The sequence below is a fragment of the Motacilla alba genome, chromosome 5, assembly GCF_015832195.1.
Source record: "Motacilla alba alba isolate MOTALB_02 chromosome 5, Motacilla_alba_V1.0_pri, whole genome shotgun sequence".
Classification (NCBI taxonomy): Eukaryota; Metazoa; Chordata; class Aves; order Passeriformes; family Motacillidae; genus Motacilla; species Motacilla alba.
In genome coordinates this window covers 30,930,679-30,945,399 of record NC_052020.1, presented here as the reverse complement: position 1 = coordinate 30,945,399, position 14,721 = coordinate 30,930,679, and the positions used below count along the sequence as shown (strand labels likewise).

The 14,721-nt window shown below is 35.6% G+C and overlaps 1 protein-coding gene across 10 annotated transcripts in view; it reads left to right on the top strand.

Annotated features, from left to right (window-relative positions):
- Nucleotides 1-14,721, top strand: part of RYR3 (ryanodine receptor 3) — a 190,868-nt gene that overhangs the window by 100,659 nt on the left and 75,488 nt on the right. For 7 of the 10 annotated variants that reach the window (XM_038139162.1, XM_038139157.1, XM_038139154.1 and 4 more), the window contains 10 exons: nucleotides 327-464; nucleotides 3,453-3,726; nucleotides 5,450-5,564; nucleotides 7,295-7,427; nucleotides 8,413-8,516; nucleotides 10,709-10,844; nucleotides 11,763-11,943; nucleotides 12,410-12,515; nucleotides 13,698-13,818; nucleotides 14,416-14,585. In XM_038139162.1, the coding sequence (XP_037995090.1) occupies nucleotides 327-464; nucleotides 3,453-3,726; nucleotides 5,450-5,564; nucleotides 7,295-7,427; nucleotides 8,413-8,516; nucleotides 10,709-10,844; nucleotides 11,763-11,943; nucleotides 12,410-12,515; nucleotides 13,698-13,818; nucleotides 14,416-14,585 (1,478 nt within the window). The remainder of the gene's footprint in view (nucleotides 1-326; nucleotides 465-3,452; nucleotides 3,727-5,449; nucleotides 5,565-7,294; nucleotides 7,428-8,412; nucleotides 8,517-10,708; nucleotides 10,845-11,762; nucleotides 11,944-12,409; nucleotides 12,516-13,697; nucleotides 13,819-14,415; nucleotides 14,586-14,721) is intronic. The other 3 variants (XM_038139161.1, XM_038139153.1, XM_038139158.1) reach the window with 1 other exon arrangement.

Below are 14,721 nucleotides of genomic sequence, written 5' to 3'. Positions count from 1 at the left end.
AGTGAACTGAACTGAAATAAACTGGTCATTTTACTAGGTAATAAACTACCTGGTAAAATGACATCCTGCCTCATTGTATACATTTTCATAAAAAACATGTATTACCCACATAATCTCTGAATGTCTGCCTTCTTACAGCTTTAAATTCTGTTAATATATTTGTTTATGGCTGCTAAATATCTTGACTGAAAAACTGTACTGTAAGATACAGCCATACACTTCTTTCTTTAGCCTACATTCTGCAATATGAAACAAAGGATCACATATTTAATCAAATAGGACCATGAGTCATATTTTGTTTCTAACCAGTTTTATTTTATGCTAAGGTATTCCACTAGAAGAAGAGGAAGAGGAAGAAGAAGATACCTCCTTGACTGGCAAACTCCGTTCATTAATGTACAAAATCAAAGGTCCACCAAAAGCAGAAAAATTGGAGCCTAAGGAAGAAGAAGAGAAAGCTCCTAGTAAGTTTTCTTTCCATATAAATACTTTCATGATGCAAGTGTTAAAGTTTTACACAGTCATCAGGAGTGTATTTTCTAATAAAATTTTATAAGGGGCTGAAGAAGGACACTACCTGTTTAACTTTCTTCTGCCTCTTAGAACTGCATACTGGACACCTCAAATGCATTTTTAAACAAGAAATTAAAATTAGTGGAAGATTTTGGCTCCAGATCATTAACTCCGTGGTTTAAAATTTACATATTCTTTATAAAGAATTGTGAAAGGCTAAATATGGCACAATAATCCAGACTCAAGCATTCTAAACTTGGGAAGATCTAATTTATATGGGGGTTTTTTAATGTAAAAATTCTTCTTTAGAGCTTATCTCCATTTCCTTCTATTACCTATTCATATACACGCAAATACAGACAAGCACATAAACCCCCAAAACACTTGTAATCACAAACTTCTTATTCTGAGCAGTATTCCTGTACATATCCATCCCCATCCCCTCTTCCATAAGATGCAAGGGCTGTTCATGGTCTATACAGGTGAGATTCATTCTGTGCTTGCAATTCCTCAACTATTTGCATAAGCTTTTAGTTGAGCCTCTTTGAACAACTCACCTGATTCTCATTGCCACGGTGCTCACATGCCACATGAGAATTCATCCCAGTCAGGGTGATGTGTGGTATGAATCTCACACGCTCTGTCTTCGCTGTTGACATGAGTTTTCAATCCTTAGTAGTGACTAGGGATGGTAAGGAACAAGCAAGGCAAAAAGCCAAATTCCTCCAGGTCTTCCTTTAGGACACATTTTTGTTGAGGTTTCTTCTTGCCTTTCTGAATCAAGACTGGGGTTCTAGCTCTAAATTTCTGTAACACCATACAGATATCAGGTTGGTCAACCAGTAACAGTTACTCTTCTTTTTTTTCCAAGTTGCTCAGTTTGTCAATAGGCCCTTGTACAGATGTGGAATGGTTAATTTATTTCAGGCTCAATAATTAAACCAAGAGCTGTCTTGAAATTAGGCAGCAAAGTTATTTTATAACTCATGGCACTTCTTACATGGTCTGCTTGCTCTGGAAAGCACCTTTTAGTGTTTCTCCTGGTCTAAAAGCATATTTTGGTCTGTTAAGCTTGTTACTGTGTTTTAAGTACATTAAATCTTGTAACAGTCTGATATGCTGCATAAAGCAGGGCTTCATTCTCCAGTGACTCATCTGTTAGCATCTGCTTTCTCTTTAATGGTAGCAGGAGCTACTCAGTATCTGGTAGTATCATTTCTTCTCCAGGTTTCATGTGGATTCTATTGTCATGAGTCAGGAAGTATTCACTCATAAAGCCTCAGGGCACACGGTATTTGGTCCTTGGAACAGAGCAGTTCGCTTATTTCATGTATCAGAGCTTTGGGTCACAAGAAATGTAGGCTGGAAAATGATCCTACAGTGTCTATTTTTTTAGAAATTTCAGATGATTTCTTTAGTCTTGGGCTTCTCCTTGGAGTGATGCATAGTACAAATATTCACATGAATTAAGTTATTGAAAGCATGATGAAAATAATGTAAATATATTATATTATATTATATTATATTATATTATATTAGGTACTTGACTGTAGCTGGACACTCTGAGATTTTTAGTCCATGTGTGCACTTCCCCTTTATGCATCAGGAAATTTGGAATTCAGAGATTAAAGGAAATGGATGTCAGAGGTACCCCCAATCCTCTTATGTGTATGAAGAGGTGTGGTGGTGTGCATGATGTGTACCTATTTCCAAGATTAAAATCTCTGGCCTTGAGTGTCTTGGCTTTAGTCATACATACTCAGTGTGAATATTCATAAGGAGGAACTATTTACTACAAATAAATCTTCCTTTACTCTAAGCTTATATTCATTTCTTATCACAAAAGAGCTTTTACCCAAGTGAGGAATGCCAGCAATTTCATCCTAGTATTAATGATAAACCAGTAAATTTTGTATTTGAAAACAAGTTAGAACTCTGAAAATAAACACATATAGGCAAAGAATTAGTGTTAATAATGATTATAGGACATTTGTAACTATGAAGTCAAAACTGAGATAAGCCATGACAGGCCACTAAGAGTAGGGCTATCTCTGTGAAGTACAGAATTTGTTCCCACAGGTTGAAAGCCTGATTACAGGAACATGTAATTCTGGACCAGGGAATTCTGAGGAACAGAACCTCAGAATTAATGATGGGTTTGCATAAATACAATATTAAGTAAGCTAAAAAAGAAGTGTTAGCAAGTGAAAGAATAGTGTAGACACAAACCCCAATGGATCTACACGATCTATAAACACTTTAGCGACGGGAAATGGGAGGGAGCTGTTCTTGCCATTGGAAGAACTTTGAGAAAGTCAAGGGATATGTTTGCTGGTGATAGAAGAGAGAAACTTGCATTGTCTTATAAGGTAGGGTGGTTATTCCTGTTCTGCTTGATATTGAGCATGAACATTTGTTGGAACAAGGACTGTAACATGTGTCTAGTTTTCAGGTAAATTCCCTAAACTTTGGGCTCAGCAAAACTATTTTCAGCATCACTGAATTTGCAATGCCTACAATACAGGTGCATTCAAGCAATTTTTATTCTGTAGTTCCAAACAATACAATGTTTTTAGAAAGTGCATTACCAAGGGACAGTGACTTGATCTAGAAATAAAGGAATAAATTAAAAGCCTAAATGCAACATTTAATTTACAAGTGTGATTCTCAAAATCATGGTGCACTTAAAGGTTTTCATTGTCAACAGTGCTGGTGTGGACTTGAACCCCAAGTAGATGTCTATTGTTTTCTATCTCTCAAGATCATTACACTTGTCTTGAATGATCTGAAAGTTGCTTTTCCAATTTAAAAACCCTGTTCAGTCTGCTTGTGGTTTTTACAACTTCTTTGTTGTCTACTCTAACATATTTTACTATAATACATGTTTTTGATGTTTTCTGTTGGAAGAGCTGGTAACATTTAATGTGTTTTGCTTTTAGCTACACTGAAAGAACTCATATCGCAGACAATGGTGCGCTGGTCCCAGGAAGATCAGATCCAAGATCCTGAATTAGTTCGGATTATGTACAGCCTCCTTCGTAGGCAGTATGACAGCATTGGGGAGCTCCTGCAAGCCCTGAGGAAAGCATACACTATCAGTGCTGCCTCTGTGAAGGACACCATTAATCTGCTTGCAGCACTGGGCCAGATTCGCTCACTTCTCAGTGTGAGGATGGGAAAAGAGGAGGAACTGCTAATGATTAATGGACTAGGGTATGGAATTAATGAAATTTTGGTTTTAAGCTGCTGTGAAGCCTTTTGTTATATTAGTAAATCCTGTAATTTCTGCTCCTAAAAAATTAATGCTGCACTGAAGTCTAAATACATACCAGTGATTTACACTTTCACATATATTTCCAAGGTGGCTCCAACTATCTCTCTAACAGTATTAAAAGAGTCAAAGTTTGTATGAACTAAGGTATTATCTAAAGAAAATGGACTCCTTTTACTAAAGTTAAGCCTGATGCTTAAATTTTAATCAAAGTATATGTTTGAGCAGTTCTGGAGAATAAGATCACTAAATTTTTTTGCTGGTTTTTATCTATACTGCATTTTTCCCAAACTTAAAGCCATTTTATATTTCATGTATGAGTGGATAAACTTGCTTGTGTCTTTTCAATTGGAAATTCAGAAGAAATTTCCTTTATATAGCACCAGATGACATAAGAATATTTTCTGCATCTTTGCTGTAAAATTACCTCTGTTGAGCACTGTATTGCAGTGCATTCTTGCATGCTTGTTATTCCTCTTGTGTGACTAAATGCTGTTTGGGCCATTTAATGTTGGAAGGAAAAAAGATCACAAAGTAAATTATTTCGATTAAAATGGTGCATTTAGAGAGAAAATCATAGTATTGTTACCTCAGAACTACATTTATTTGTCTCTCTTCAGGAATATTTTAAAAATTCTCTCCTTTAAAACAATTCTAAGAAAGTTCCGTTATTTTTACTATTTCAATGTAAAACTCATACTGTTTTTGTATAAATTGCAAAGACCAATCTCTTTATTTGAATTGACCTATTCATGGCAATGACTCATTAGGCAGTGTGCAACAGTATTACCCAATTTGTCCTTGATGCTGATTTTGTAAATTTGCTGAGAATTGTATGAGGGATAAAGGATAAATTTTGCCTAAACATGGTATGGATATAAGCACCTTCCAAGAGGTTCTGTATTGAAACTCATCCATTCTCAGATTTCTGTATTTCTTTAAAGCAGGAATGATGCCTGCTATTTGCCATGTGTTTTTAAAAGATTGTCCTAAAATGTTATAAATCCCTGGATTCTGTTGAAATCTAGTCCCTGGATTATTTTGAAACATGTAAATTGTCTTCTGGATTATGAAACCAATACAGCAGATTCTAGAAAATATTGAGAGAATGGTGGGCAGAGTGAAAAAGTTAAAATGGTCCTTCATAATGGACCTGTATGCCACTTCTGACAGAATTTGAAAATAGTGATGAAATACATATAACAGATTACCTTAAATACTAAGTCTATCTATTCTCTTTACTTTGTGAACTGAGGAAATTAATTAAGAGGTTACTGCAGAAATATGATTGATTAGATCTCATTTTCTTGAACCCTGTTCTCAATTTAAAATCTAACAAAACATATTCTTTTCCACTTAGATCATCACAGATTTTTTTTTTTTAATTTAAACAGAACAGATGGTAGGAGCAATTTAGAGATGAAGAATTGCCATCTCAAAATAATTTTGAGGTTAATATTCTTCTTATGCAGAATCTACGAGAATTAGAGGAATGACAACATATTGAAATGTGAAACATTTTGTTCGCAGATGCTTTTGTATTATGCTGAATTCTAAGAATTTTAAATTATGTTAATACAATGAATGCATACTTCTGAAATCTCAATGCTTCAACTTAAATTGATTTGGGGTTCTTAAAAGCAAATTTCTTTTCTTCTGTTTTAGGGATATAATGAACAACAAGGTGTTTTATCAGCATCCTAACTTAATGAGAGTCTTGGGCATGCATGAGACTGTTATGGATGTGATGGTAAATGTGCTTGGAGGAGATAAATCTCAGGTAATTTCACCACAATTTGTTATGTGTTTTGCATTTTGAACCTCCCCAAAAACACATTAGGATGATTAAGAAGTGAAAAAAAATATCCCATGTAAGCTAGATATTACTTGTCCAAATTATTCCTTAATGAAAAAAGTAGAATCTTTTTATTTTATTAGATGGAGAAGCCCAGTAGCTTAGCCTTGATTTTTAAAACCTGAGGTGTTTTAGGTGTTTCATTTTTCTTTTAATAGAATTGTAACATATTTTGTTTTTAAATTAAATATATACTTTAACTGCATTTATTGACACTGTAGCTCTGGTAGGAAAATTTACCTCTTCATCTTAAATGAAGTGTTACTACCAATAAATTATAATAACAGACTAAACCCAGTTTATATTTTAATGCTCAAATTCATGTACTTGAATTCAGCAAAAATTTTCTTGCAGTGTTGTGTTCTCCCTTTTCTCTATGCCGTGCTGGAATATATATATATATATATATATATATACACACGTTATTTTAATGGCAGAGTGGCATAAATTTTGAGAAGCCTAACAGAAAATCTTCACTCCTGAAGAAAGTGAGAAGTGAAGTGCGCATATTTTTTCTTCTCTTTGATCATGCCTGATGATTTTACCCTGTTGCTTCATCCCAAAAAGATAGGTCTTCTCTGATCCCAGTATTCCTTATCTAATATCCTTTTGCCTGGTCACTCATTTTTCTTATGTATTTGGAACAATTTTCAGCCCAATATTCTACCTTTTGCTTATCTTTTCTCTGTCTTTCAATTTTTCATAACTTCATTGGCTTCTATGTGCAGCTGCACCAGTCTTTGCCTCTTTAATCAATAATTCTCTTAAATGCTTATACATTGAAGCTGCCTATACCATTGCAGTTTTACAAAGTATTCGCATACTAGTTTTAATATTTCTGTTTGCATTTCAAGGCAAGTTACAATTAATTATAAAATTATTATTACTTTGCTATTTTATAGGTACTACAACACTCTGGTCTTGCTATAACTTGTACATAGAGCCAATGGTGAAAAAAAACCCCTGAAACACAAAACAATTACAACCCCCAATGCCCTCTATTTTTATTAAAAATGTTTTCCTAGAAAATTTTAATAAGATCTACAAAAATGTTTTACAGAAATTACCATTATATCCTTCAAAGGAAATGCAGACTGAGAAAACTGCTTAGTAACCAGGTGTTGTGTCATTAAATGGCTTGGCCACCCAAAATAACCTACTTTATGTCTCTGTCTTTATGAATTGCATATAGACAGTAGGTACTTCATGAATATTTCTTTCTGTTCAGTGTTGTAGCTTCAAGAGATGGAATGAGCAATCATGAAATGTATTCTGTGGCTTTGGGATAGGGCATTTTTCTAGGTTGTGGCAGCAGATTGTTTAAGCTAGATCTCCAGCTTCTTAGAATAAATGGTTAATCATGAGGCTGTATAGAGAAATTTACTGTCACTGAAGGAATGGTGGGAATGTTCAAATTTGTCAGTTCAAACTGGTATGTCACCTATAGAAAATGATTTTTCAACACCTTGATGGCCTAATGAATGTGAAAGTTAAAAGGAAATGTGGGTCCTTTCTTAAGTTAGAACCAAAGTAACTGTCAGTTTCTTATCACCCTGGTAACTTCACTATACTTTCCTTGTGAGGAGTGCAGGAAGAAGAACTGGAACAGATTGGTAATTAACATATTTCACTGCTTTGTCAACTTTCCTCTTCAGCAGATCGCTTTTCCTAAGATGGTGGCAAGCTGTTGTCGGTTCCTGTGCTACTTCTGTCGCATTAGCCGGCAAAACCAAAAGGCCATGTTTGAGCATCTCAGCTACTTACTGGAAAACAGCAGTGTTGGACTGGGTATGCCATGTAGCTGCAACACCTAAAAGCAAGAGTAGGAGAAGCTGTGATATCACAAGACTGGTGTCTAATTTGTACAGCAGGCTGAAACATGCTTAAACAACCTTATGGTTTCACCTTTAATTATTTTCTTTTTTTTTTTTTCACTTTTGTTTCATGCTAGTATGTCTATGAACTGTATTAGGAACAGAATAGTCTGAGTCTGTGTTTTAAAACACCTCCAAAAATTAGTATTAAACACATGGTTTGATGTTTTTCCGTTCAAAAAACGTTGTGGTTTGAAATCTAAGATTAAATTGACTCCTTATGGTGCTTGCCTGTTTCATCTGGTTTCAATTTCCTTGCCTCTACAGTTTAGGCTACTGAAGTAAATTTCATATTTTTCTTTTGAACACTGAATATGTTTTTTAATGCATGGGCATTACATTTTGTAACACAAGGAAAAATTTATTAGCTAGATAGGTGGTTATAATAAAAAGATATGTCAAGGCAAGGTAGCCTGTGATTTCACAGTGATTTAGCTGTTCACGCATGCATTTGGCCATAATAAACATAGAAAATTAGAAAATATTAAAGAAAGAAAACAGGCAATTGAAGCTTGAAGTATCTCCTTTTTTTTTGCTAAAGATAGACATGTTTTAAAATCTTGATAAGGTTGTGCAGGATTATGTAGGTAACATGTTGGTCTCCTAAGGAAATAGTATTCCTCCAATTTGCTATATTGTTAATACTGACTTTTTTTCATCTGTATTTAAAACCACTGTGTTTGAGTATGCTTACAGATATAGATGTGAAGCCAGAAAAAAAATTTCAGGATTTCCACATTGTTAAAAACAGTCGACTGTGTTCCTGGATGAAGAACTGCCCTAAAATGTTCTATGAATATATTCGAGTTCCAGATTCCAGCGTGATTGCTGCCCTCTGCTGCAGGAATGTGATTACTGCAAACTCCCTTTAATCATTGTGCATTAACTTTTTTCTGCAGCATTTCCTTCAATGCGGGGCTCGACACCACTCGATGTGGCAGCAGCCTCTGTGATGGACAACAACGAGCTTGCACTTGCATTGGAGGAGCCAGATCTTGATAAGGTGGCCACTCTCACCTATTTACCCATTTATTAAATGCTGTACTTGTGCTGAAAGGGTTTAAAAGGGCAAGCTTGATCATAGTAGGTTTTGAATATGTTGTCCTCAAAAATACCCACTGTAAGTATGTGTTGTTTCAAGGTAAGGTTGACTGAGCAGTATTTTCCCTGATTTTGCCTTATGCTTATCAGGAGTCAGAGCAAAAGAGATTTATTCTATCTTCTGCATCCTTTGGTTATCAGGTAGAAAGGATGTCAAGAAAAAAGACATGAAACAGGAATATCAAGAAGTGTTGTTTGGGGAGGAAAAAAATGAGAATTAAGAGGAGAATATTAAGAAAAGGACACAGGTCTTTTGGCTTAAATCATGGAGATTTGTGGGCATGGAGGTTAGAAATAAGAGAATGGAAGGACAGGTATTTCAAGATGAAAGGTGAAACAGGATTTTAAAGGTAGGGAGACTGAATCCAGAATTCAAGTCATTGGCAATGGTTAGGAATAAAGGGGAATGTGAAGAGAGGCAGGATGAGGTGGAAAATATGTTAAAATGTAAAAAATGGCATGAAAGTTATTTGTATATCATAGGAGTGAAACAGATTTAGAGATGGAAGTGCACAGTCAGAAGAGGAGGAAAGCAGGTAAAGGAAGTTAGATGTGCTAGCAGAGCATTGGGGTGCAGAAAACAGAAAACAGGGAGAGAGTAGTTAAACACCTAAATGATAGCTTAGCACAGGGAAAGTCTCTGTGCAGGATGACAGGATCCTGTGATGGCAGTGGAATCGTGGGACTGTTTGGGATTAGTATGTGGTGTGGGAGAGGAAAAGTTGTGAAATTGAAATAAATGGGCATATTACAGTGATAGCTGGGGGAACACAGGCAAGAATATGAATGGAAAGGGTGTGAGACAGCACAGCAATATACTTACTAGGCAATATGCTTTTGAGAAGTATTAGCAATTCTCAATCACCTGCAAAATTGCTGAGTGCACTCTGTCCTGTCATTAATAAAAAATTGAATTGTATCGATTTCAATTCTTGGGATACAAAATGAGTGACTGGAACACAAGTATGTATTCCTTTATATCTTTTGAATAAATGCTTGAAAACTATCAAGTCCTGTTGGGAATTATATACTTTTTCCTCAGAGTGCTCTGAGTAACTTCCTTACTTCATATATCATCCTTACTGCGAGAAGCAAGTTTTCCACATCAACCCATTTTTCCACTGTTGCAGCCTTTTGGAGGCGATTTGTCTACTGTATCAGCTGACATATAATTCTTCCTAAATTCATAACTTTTTCCCTATTAGGGCATTGGATAATGACTAAATATAATCTCTTAATCTATCTCCCTTTTGCCATCTATTTTGGCTGCCTGCCGTTTTAAGGAATTATAATTTGTATCTTTTTTTACAAGTTCACAGAAGATTCTTCATGGTCATTACCCATTTTAGGTGCTATAACCATGCTCATGTGTTGTCCTCTGCACACCCATATGATTTTTTTATTGTATTTTAAATGTACAGTTATCTGCAAATTTCCTTTTAGATGAATGAGGAAATTATTTTGTATATATTTCTGAAATTCAGTTTAATACAATTAAAGAAATTCATCATAATTTCTTTAAGATTTCCCTTGATTAAAGATACTCCTCTTGATAAGAAACATTGTGCTAAAAATTTTTGCATTACCAAATTTTTTTAGTCTTTCTGTTTTCAGACTCTTAAAACTGTTCATTGATATTTATCATTCTTCTGAAAAATTATGATGGTTTTCATATCCATTAAAATTAGAATTGCACTATATAAACTTTTGATGCAATCTTTATTTTGCTATTGTAGCAAATGAACCACACGTGGTTATTGATCTGGTTTTACAGCTGTTCAATATTTTAGCTGTCAAAAAGATCTGGATTATACAAGATTTTATTATATTTTTCACATTCCACATTTGTTCATGTTGTTGTATTTTTGTGATATCATATAATTAGGTAGCTTCAGAAGCAAAGAGTGCTAGCCTTTTTTCATTAAGGAAAACCCAATGACTGATAAAATAATGAGCTATGTTGTTAGATTCATGGGTTAATTGCCCTGAATATAAAAAAATCTTGAAAAAAAATACTGTGCTCATTCTTGTTTATAGCTATTTTTAGAAATATATTTCTAAGCATATGTATAAATTATTACTTCTGTATTGCAGGTTGTAACCTACCTGGCGGGTTGTGGCCTGCAGAGCTGTCCAGTATTGCTGGCTAAAGGATATCCAGACATTGGATGGAACCCAATAGAGGGTGAACGTTACCTGTCATTCTTGCGATTTGCAGTTTTTGCTAACAGTAAGTCTAATTTCTTGGCATCCAGATACCACTAAAGGTTGCCTTTAAATTAAATTAATTTCTGAACCATCAAAATATGTTAAATCTGAAGAGAGGTTAACGCATACTCTCCTCATTACAAACACAAGATTATTGGTGTATGCTTATTATTGTAAATTATTTTTGAATCTTCATAGTTAGCTGTTTTTTTTTTTCTTTTTTCTTTTTTTTTTTTTTGCAAATCACATAATTGAGTAGATTAACCAGTAGCCAAGTTAGTGAATCATGTTAGGAATTCCTTGGCACATGAAGACCAGAAGACATGAAGACCAGAAATAGGGGTTACATCAATATATTCTTGTCACTTCTCTGTGAGAAAAGTCTTTCCCGTGCTCTAGCATGTGGTCCATCCCATGGGAGACAATCCTCCACAACCTTCTCCAATGTGAGTCCATCCCGTGGGCGAAAATTCTCCACAAACCGCTGCAATATGGGGCACTATTCCATGGGGTGCAGTCCTTCCAGGACAGGCTGCTGCAGTGTGAGTGATCCACAAGTCCTACCAGGAAACCTGCTCCAGTGGGGGCTCCACTCTCCCCGGGTCTGCAGGTGACTCTGCCAGGAGCCTGCTCCAGCAGAGGTCTTCCATGGGTTCACAGCCTCCTCTTAGGCATCCCCCTGCAGCAGTGCAGGTCTCCTGCATGGGGTCTCTTCCATGGGCTGCAGGTGGGTATCTGCATCCCTGTGGACCTCCATGGGTGGCAGGGGCACAGCTGCCTCACCATGGTCTGCACCATGGGCTGCAGGAGAATCTCAGCTCTGGTGCCTTAGGATGAGGACTTGATTTATATTTTGCAACAGTTAGGAGAAAATGCAGTTTTCTTCTGACTTAAGAATACCTTTCAGGAGAAAATATGTGTAGTGCTTTTTGGTCCTCAGGTGAAAGTGTTGAGGAAAATGCAAGTGTTGTTGTCAAGCTCCTCATTCGAAGGCCAGAGTGCTTCGGGCCAGACCTTAGGGGAGAAGGAGGAAATGGTTTGCTGGCTGCTATGCAGGAAGCTATCAGGATCTCAGAGAATCCTAGTCGTGACCTTCCTTCCCAGGCATATAAAAGAGAAGGGTGAGTAAATGTGAATGCTTGTTTGGCAAGTGACGATTTAATAGCTGGCTCAATCGTGCTTGCAGTATGTGCATAATAGACCCTGCTGTGTAAGGCATTAGACAAAGAGAGGGAATTAGAGATTCACATCCACAAGCAGTTGTCATATGGTATTCATAAAGCATTAGCTAGATGAAAGTGGAAAACGAGTTACATAGAGAAAAAGCCCAAAGGACAGAACAAATGAGAAGACTGCTGTGGAATGAAGCTAAATTCAAGCTAAAGTAAAAGAGGAAGGTAGAAGGCTCATGTGAAGTCAGCTATTACAGTTAGTCTGCATGCTTACCCTAGGGACAAAACCCCTTTAGTGTGGAGCCAAAGGGATGAGTATGTCTGGTGAATAGTCTCTGGATCATTCTCTAGCTCCAGAGAAGAGCTATAAAATGTAGATTAGCAAAAATATTCACTGTTATTTTTAACTTTTTAGTGATGAGGAGGAAGAGGAAGAGGAGACTGTGCACATGGGAAATGCAATCATGTCATTTTACTCAGCTCTCATAGATTTACTTGGGCGCTGTGCACCAGAAATGCATGTAAGTTCATTCTACCACTTGTTAAAAATGTGAGAAAATGTATCTGTATACATAATTGTACATGTCTGTCTAAAGTTTATTCAAAGCCTTCTTCCCTTCAAAAGGTAGACTTTATGATTTCTTGCTGTATCTAAGTAGACACAAGCTGCAAGCTGTTTATAAAGAACCATGGCCTTTTGATTTCTCTATGCTTTTTTATTTGTCTAAATTTTTGGTAATTTTTACATGACTATGAAATCAAAGCAAATATGAACTACAAGTGTTGCACAATTAAGTGACCAGTATAATAACTTCTGAAATTGACCCTTTATTATTCTCTAGAAAGCCAAAAAATAATTTTTATAAGAATGTGATAGAAGGCTGTTTTTTGTGTGCATTGCTGAAATATGATGCCCACACCTTGTGAATATATGGAAAAATATGTAAAATAACTGTTTGAACCATAATGCCTGTGACAGCCACATGCAAGACTTGATTTTAATTAGATGGACTGCTGCTTCTTGGTGCTTAAAATTCTTTAGTGGCTTAAAATCCTCTATCTATCTCAACACAATAAGAGTAAGAAGTTTGGCTTGCAACCTCCCTACTTACACTTACAAAAGCTATTAAGTTAATTAGCTAAATGTGGTTCTCTATTGCCAGACACAGCAGTTTCGTGTTATGAAAATTACTGGTAGAGATTTTCAGACACAGATTATGAATACCTGATTTCTGCTAGAAGCTGAAAGGAATTGCTCACCTCATTGTTGTAAATGCCTTTTGAAGATGTTGACAGAGTAGAAATACTAGAAAAATGCATGGACATATCACACAGGTCTGCATCCATTTGTAGTGTAAAAAAGCAAGTTCAAAACTTGTCACCATAGGTTCTCTAGGTAACATGGACATTTCATAAGTTTTGGTTTCATCACCCTATCCGGTTGGTGAAGGACTTTTACCAATGTGGAGATTTTTGCCTTATTGGGAATTCATTATATTGTAAAATCATTTGTATAAAAATAAGACCAGATGCAAATGTAGGAACAGCTGAATTTGGCAACTTCGTTCATTCTTGGATAAATTGAATTTCTGTACATTTTCTTCCAGTGTTTGAAAAAAAATCATATTAATACAAATATTTTGAGGAAAATTTTCTTATGTCCCTCAATACTAAATTTCTTAACTGATGAATTTTTCTAACAGCTTATTCAAAGTGGAAAAGGGGAAGCTATTCGAATCAGGTCAATTCTTCGATCCCTAGTGCCAACTGAAGATTTGGTGGGGATTATAAGTATACCACTAAAGTTGTCCACAGTTAACAAAGGTAACTTCAATACTTTTATTAGACCATTTATCTTTTATGAAAGTGTTTTGCCACATTAGCCTTCAGATGAAAAATAGAGCAGTTTTGTTAGATGAATGTAAGCAGAGAACTGTTCAAATTTTAATTAGATCTGCATCAATTAGAGCTGCTCCAGTGGCACAGATATTTGCTCCCACAGAGCAGAGAATGTAAGAACTTAAGAAATTCTTTAAAGGATCATACCAATGGGCCAATACTTTGTCTCCAGCAGCGGCTTTAGAGACACCTCCTCCTTAGGCGAAATATTTAAGCTCGCACTCAGTCCCTTTGTATTTCCACATTATACAGTCATTTGTAGAATATGTTACCCTTAATTTCTAAGCTTTCATTTAAGAGTGAAAGATAATTAAATTGCAAAATAATAGGGGTTTCTAAATAATAAAAACTTTCCGTCCTAAATTATTATTTTTCAGAATAGAACAAAACTGAACAAGAATGTAATTTTCTTTGAGTATTTGATTTGACATATTAAATGTAATTATTATGTGTTTCATTGCCTTGGTGTTTCTTGTTTTTGCAGTTATTTTCTATTAAAAAATACATTGTATGTTTGTGTAGATGGCACAGTAAATGAGCCAGACATGTCTGCCAGTTTCTGTCCTGATCATAAAGCACCCATGGTACTCTTCTTGGACCGTGTCTACGGTATTAAGGACCAAAGCTTCCTCCTTCACCTACTGGAAGTTGGATTTTTACCAGATTTAAGAGCTTCTGCCTCTTTGGATACAGTATGTATTTCACTATTGAATTTAGGTGAAATGGCTGGATATAGTGTCTCTGTTAGTGTAAGAAAACTGGAATTTCAACTCAAAACAGCTTTTAGAAAAAGGCATTGTAGGCTCACTATAAAAAAACCAATATTAA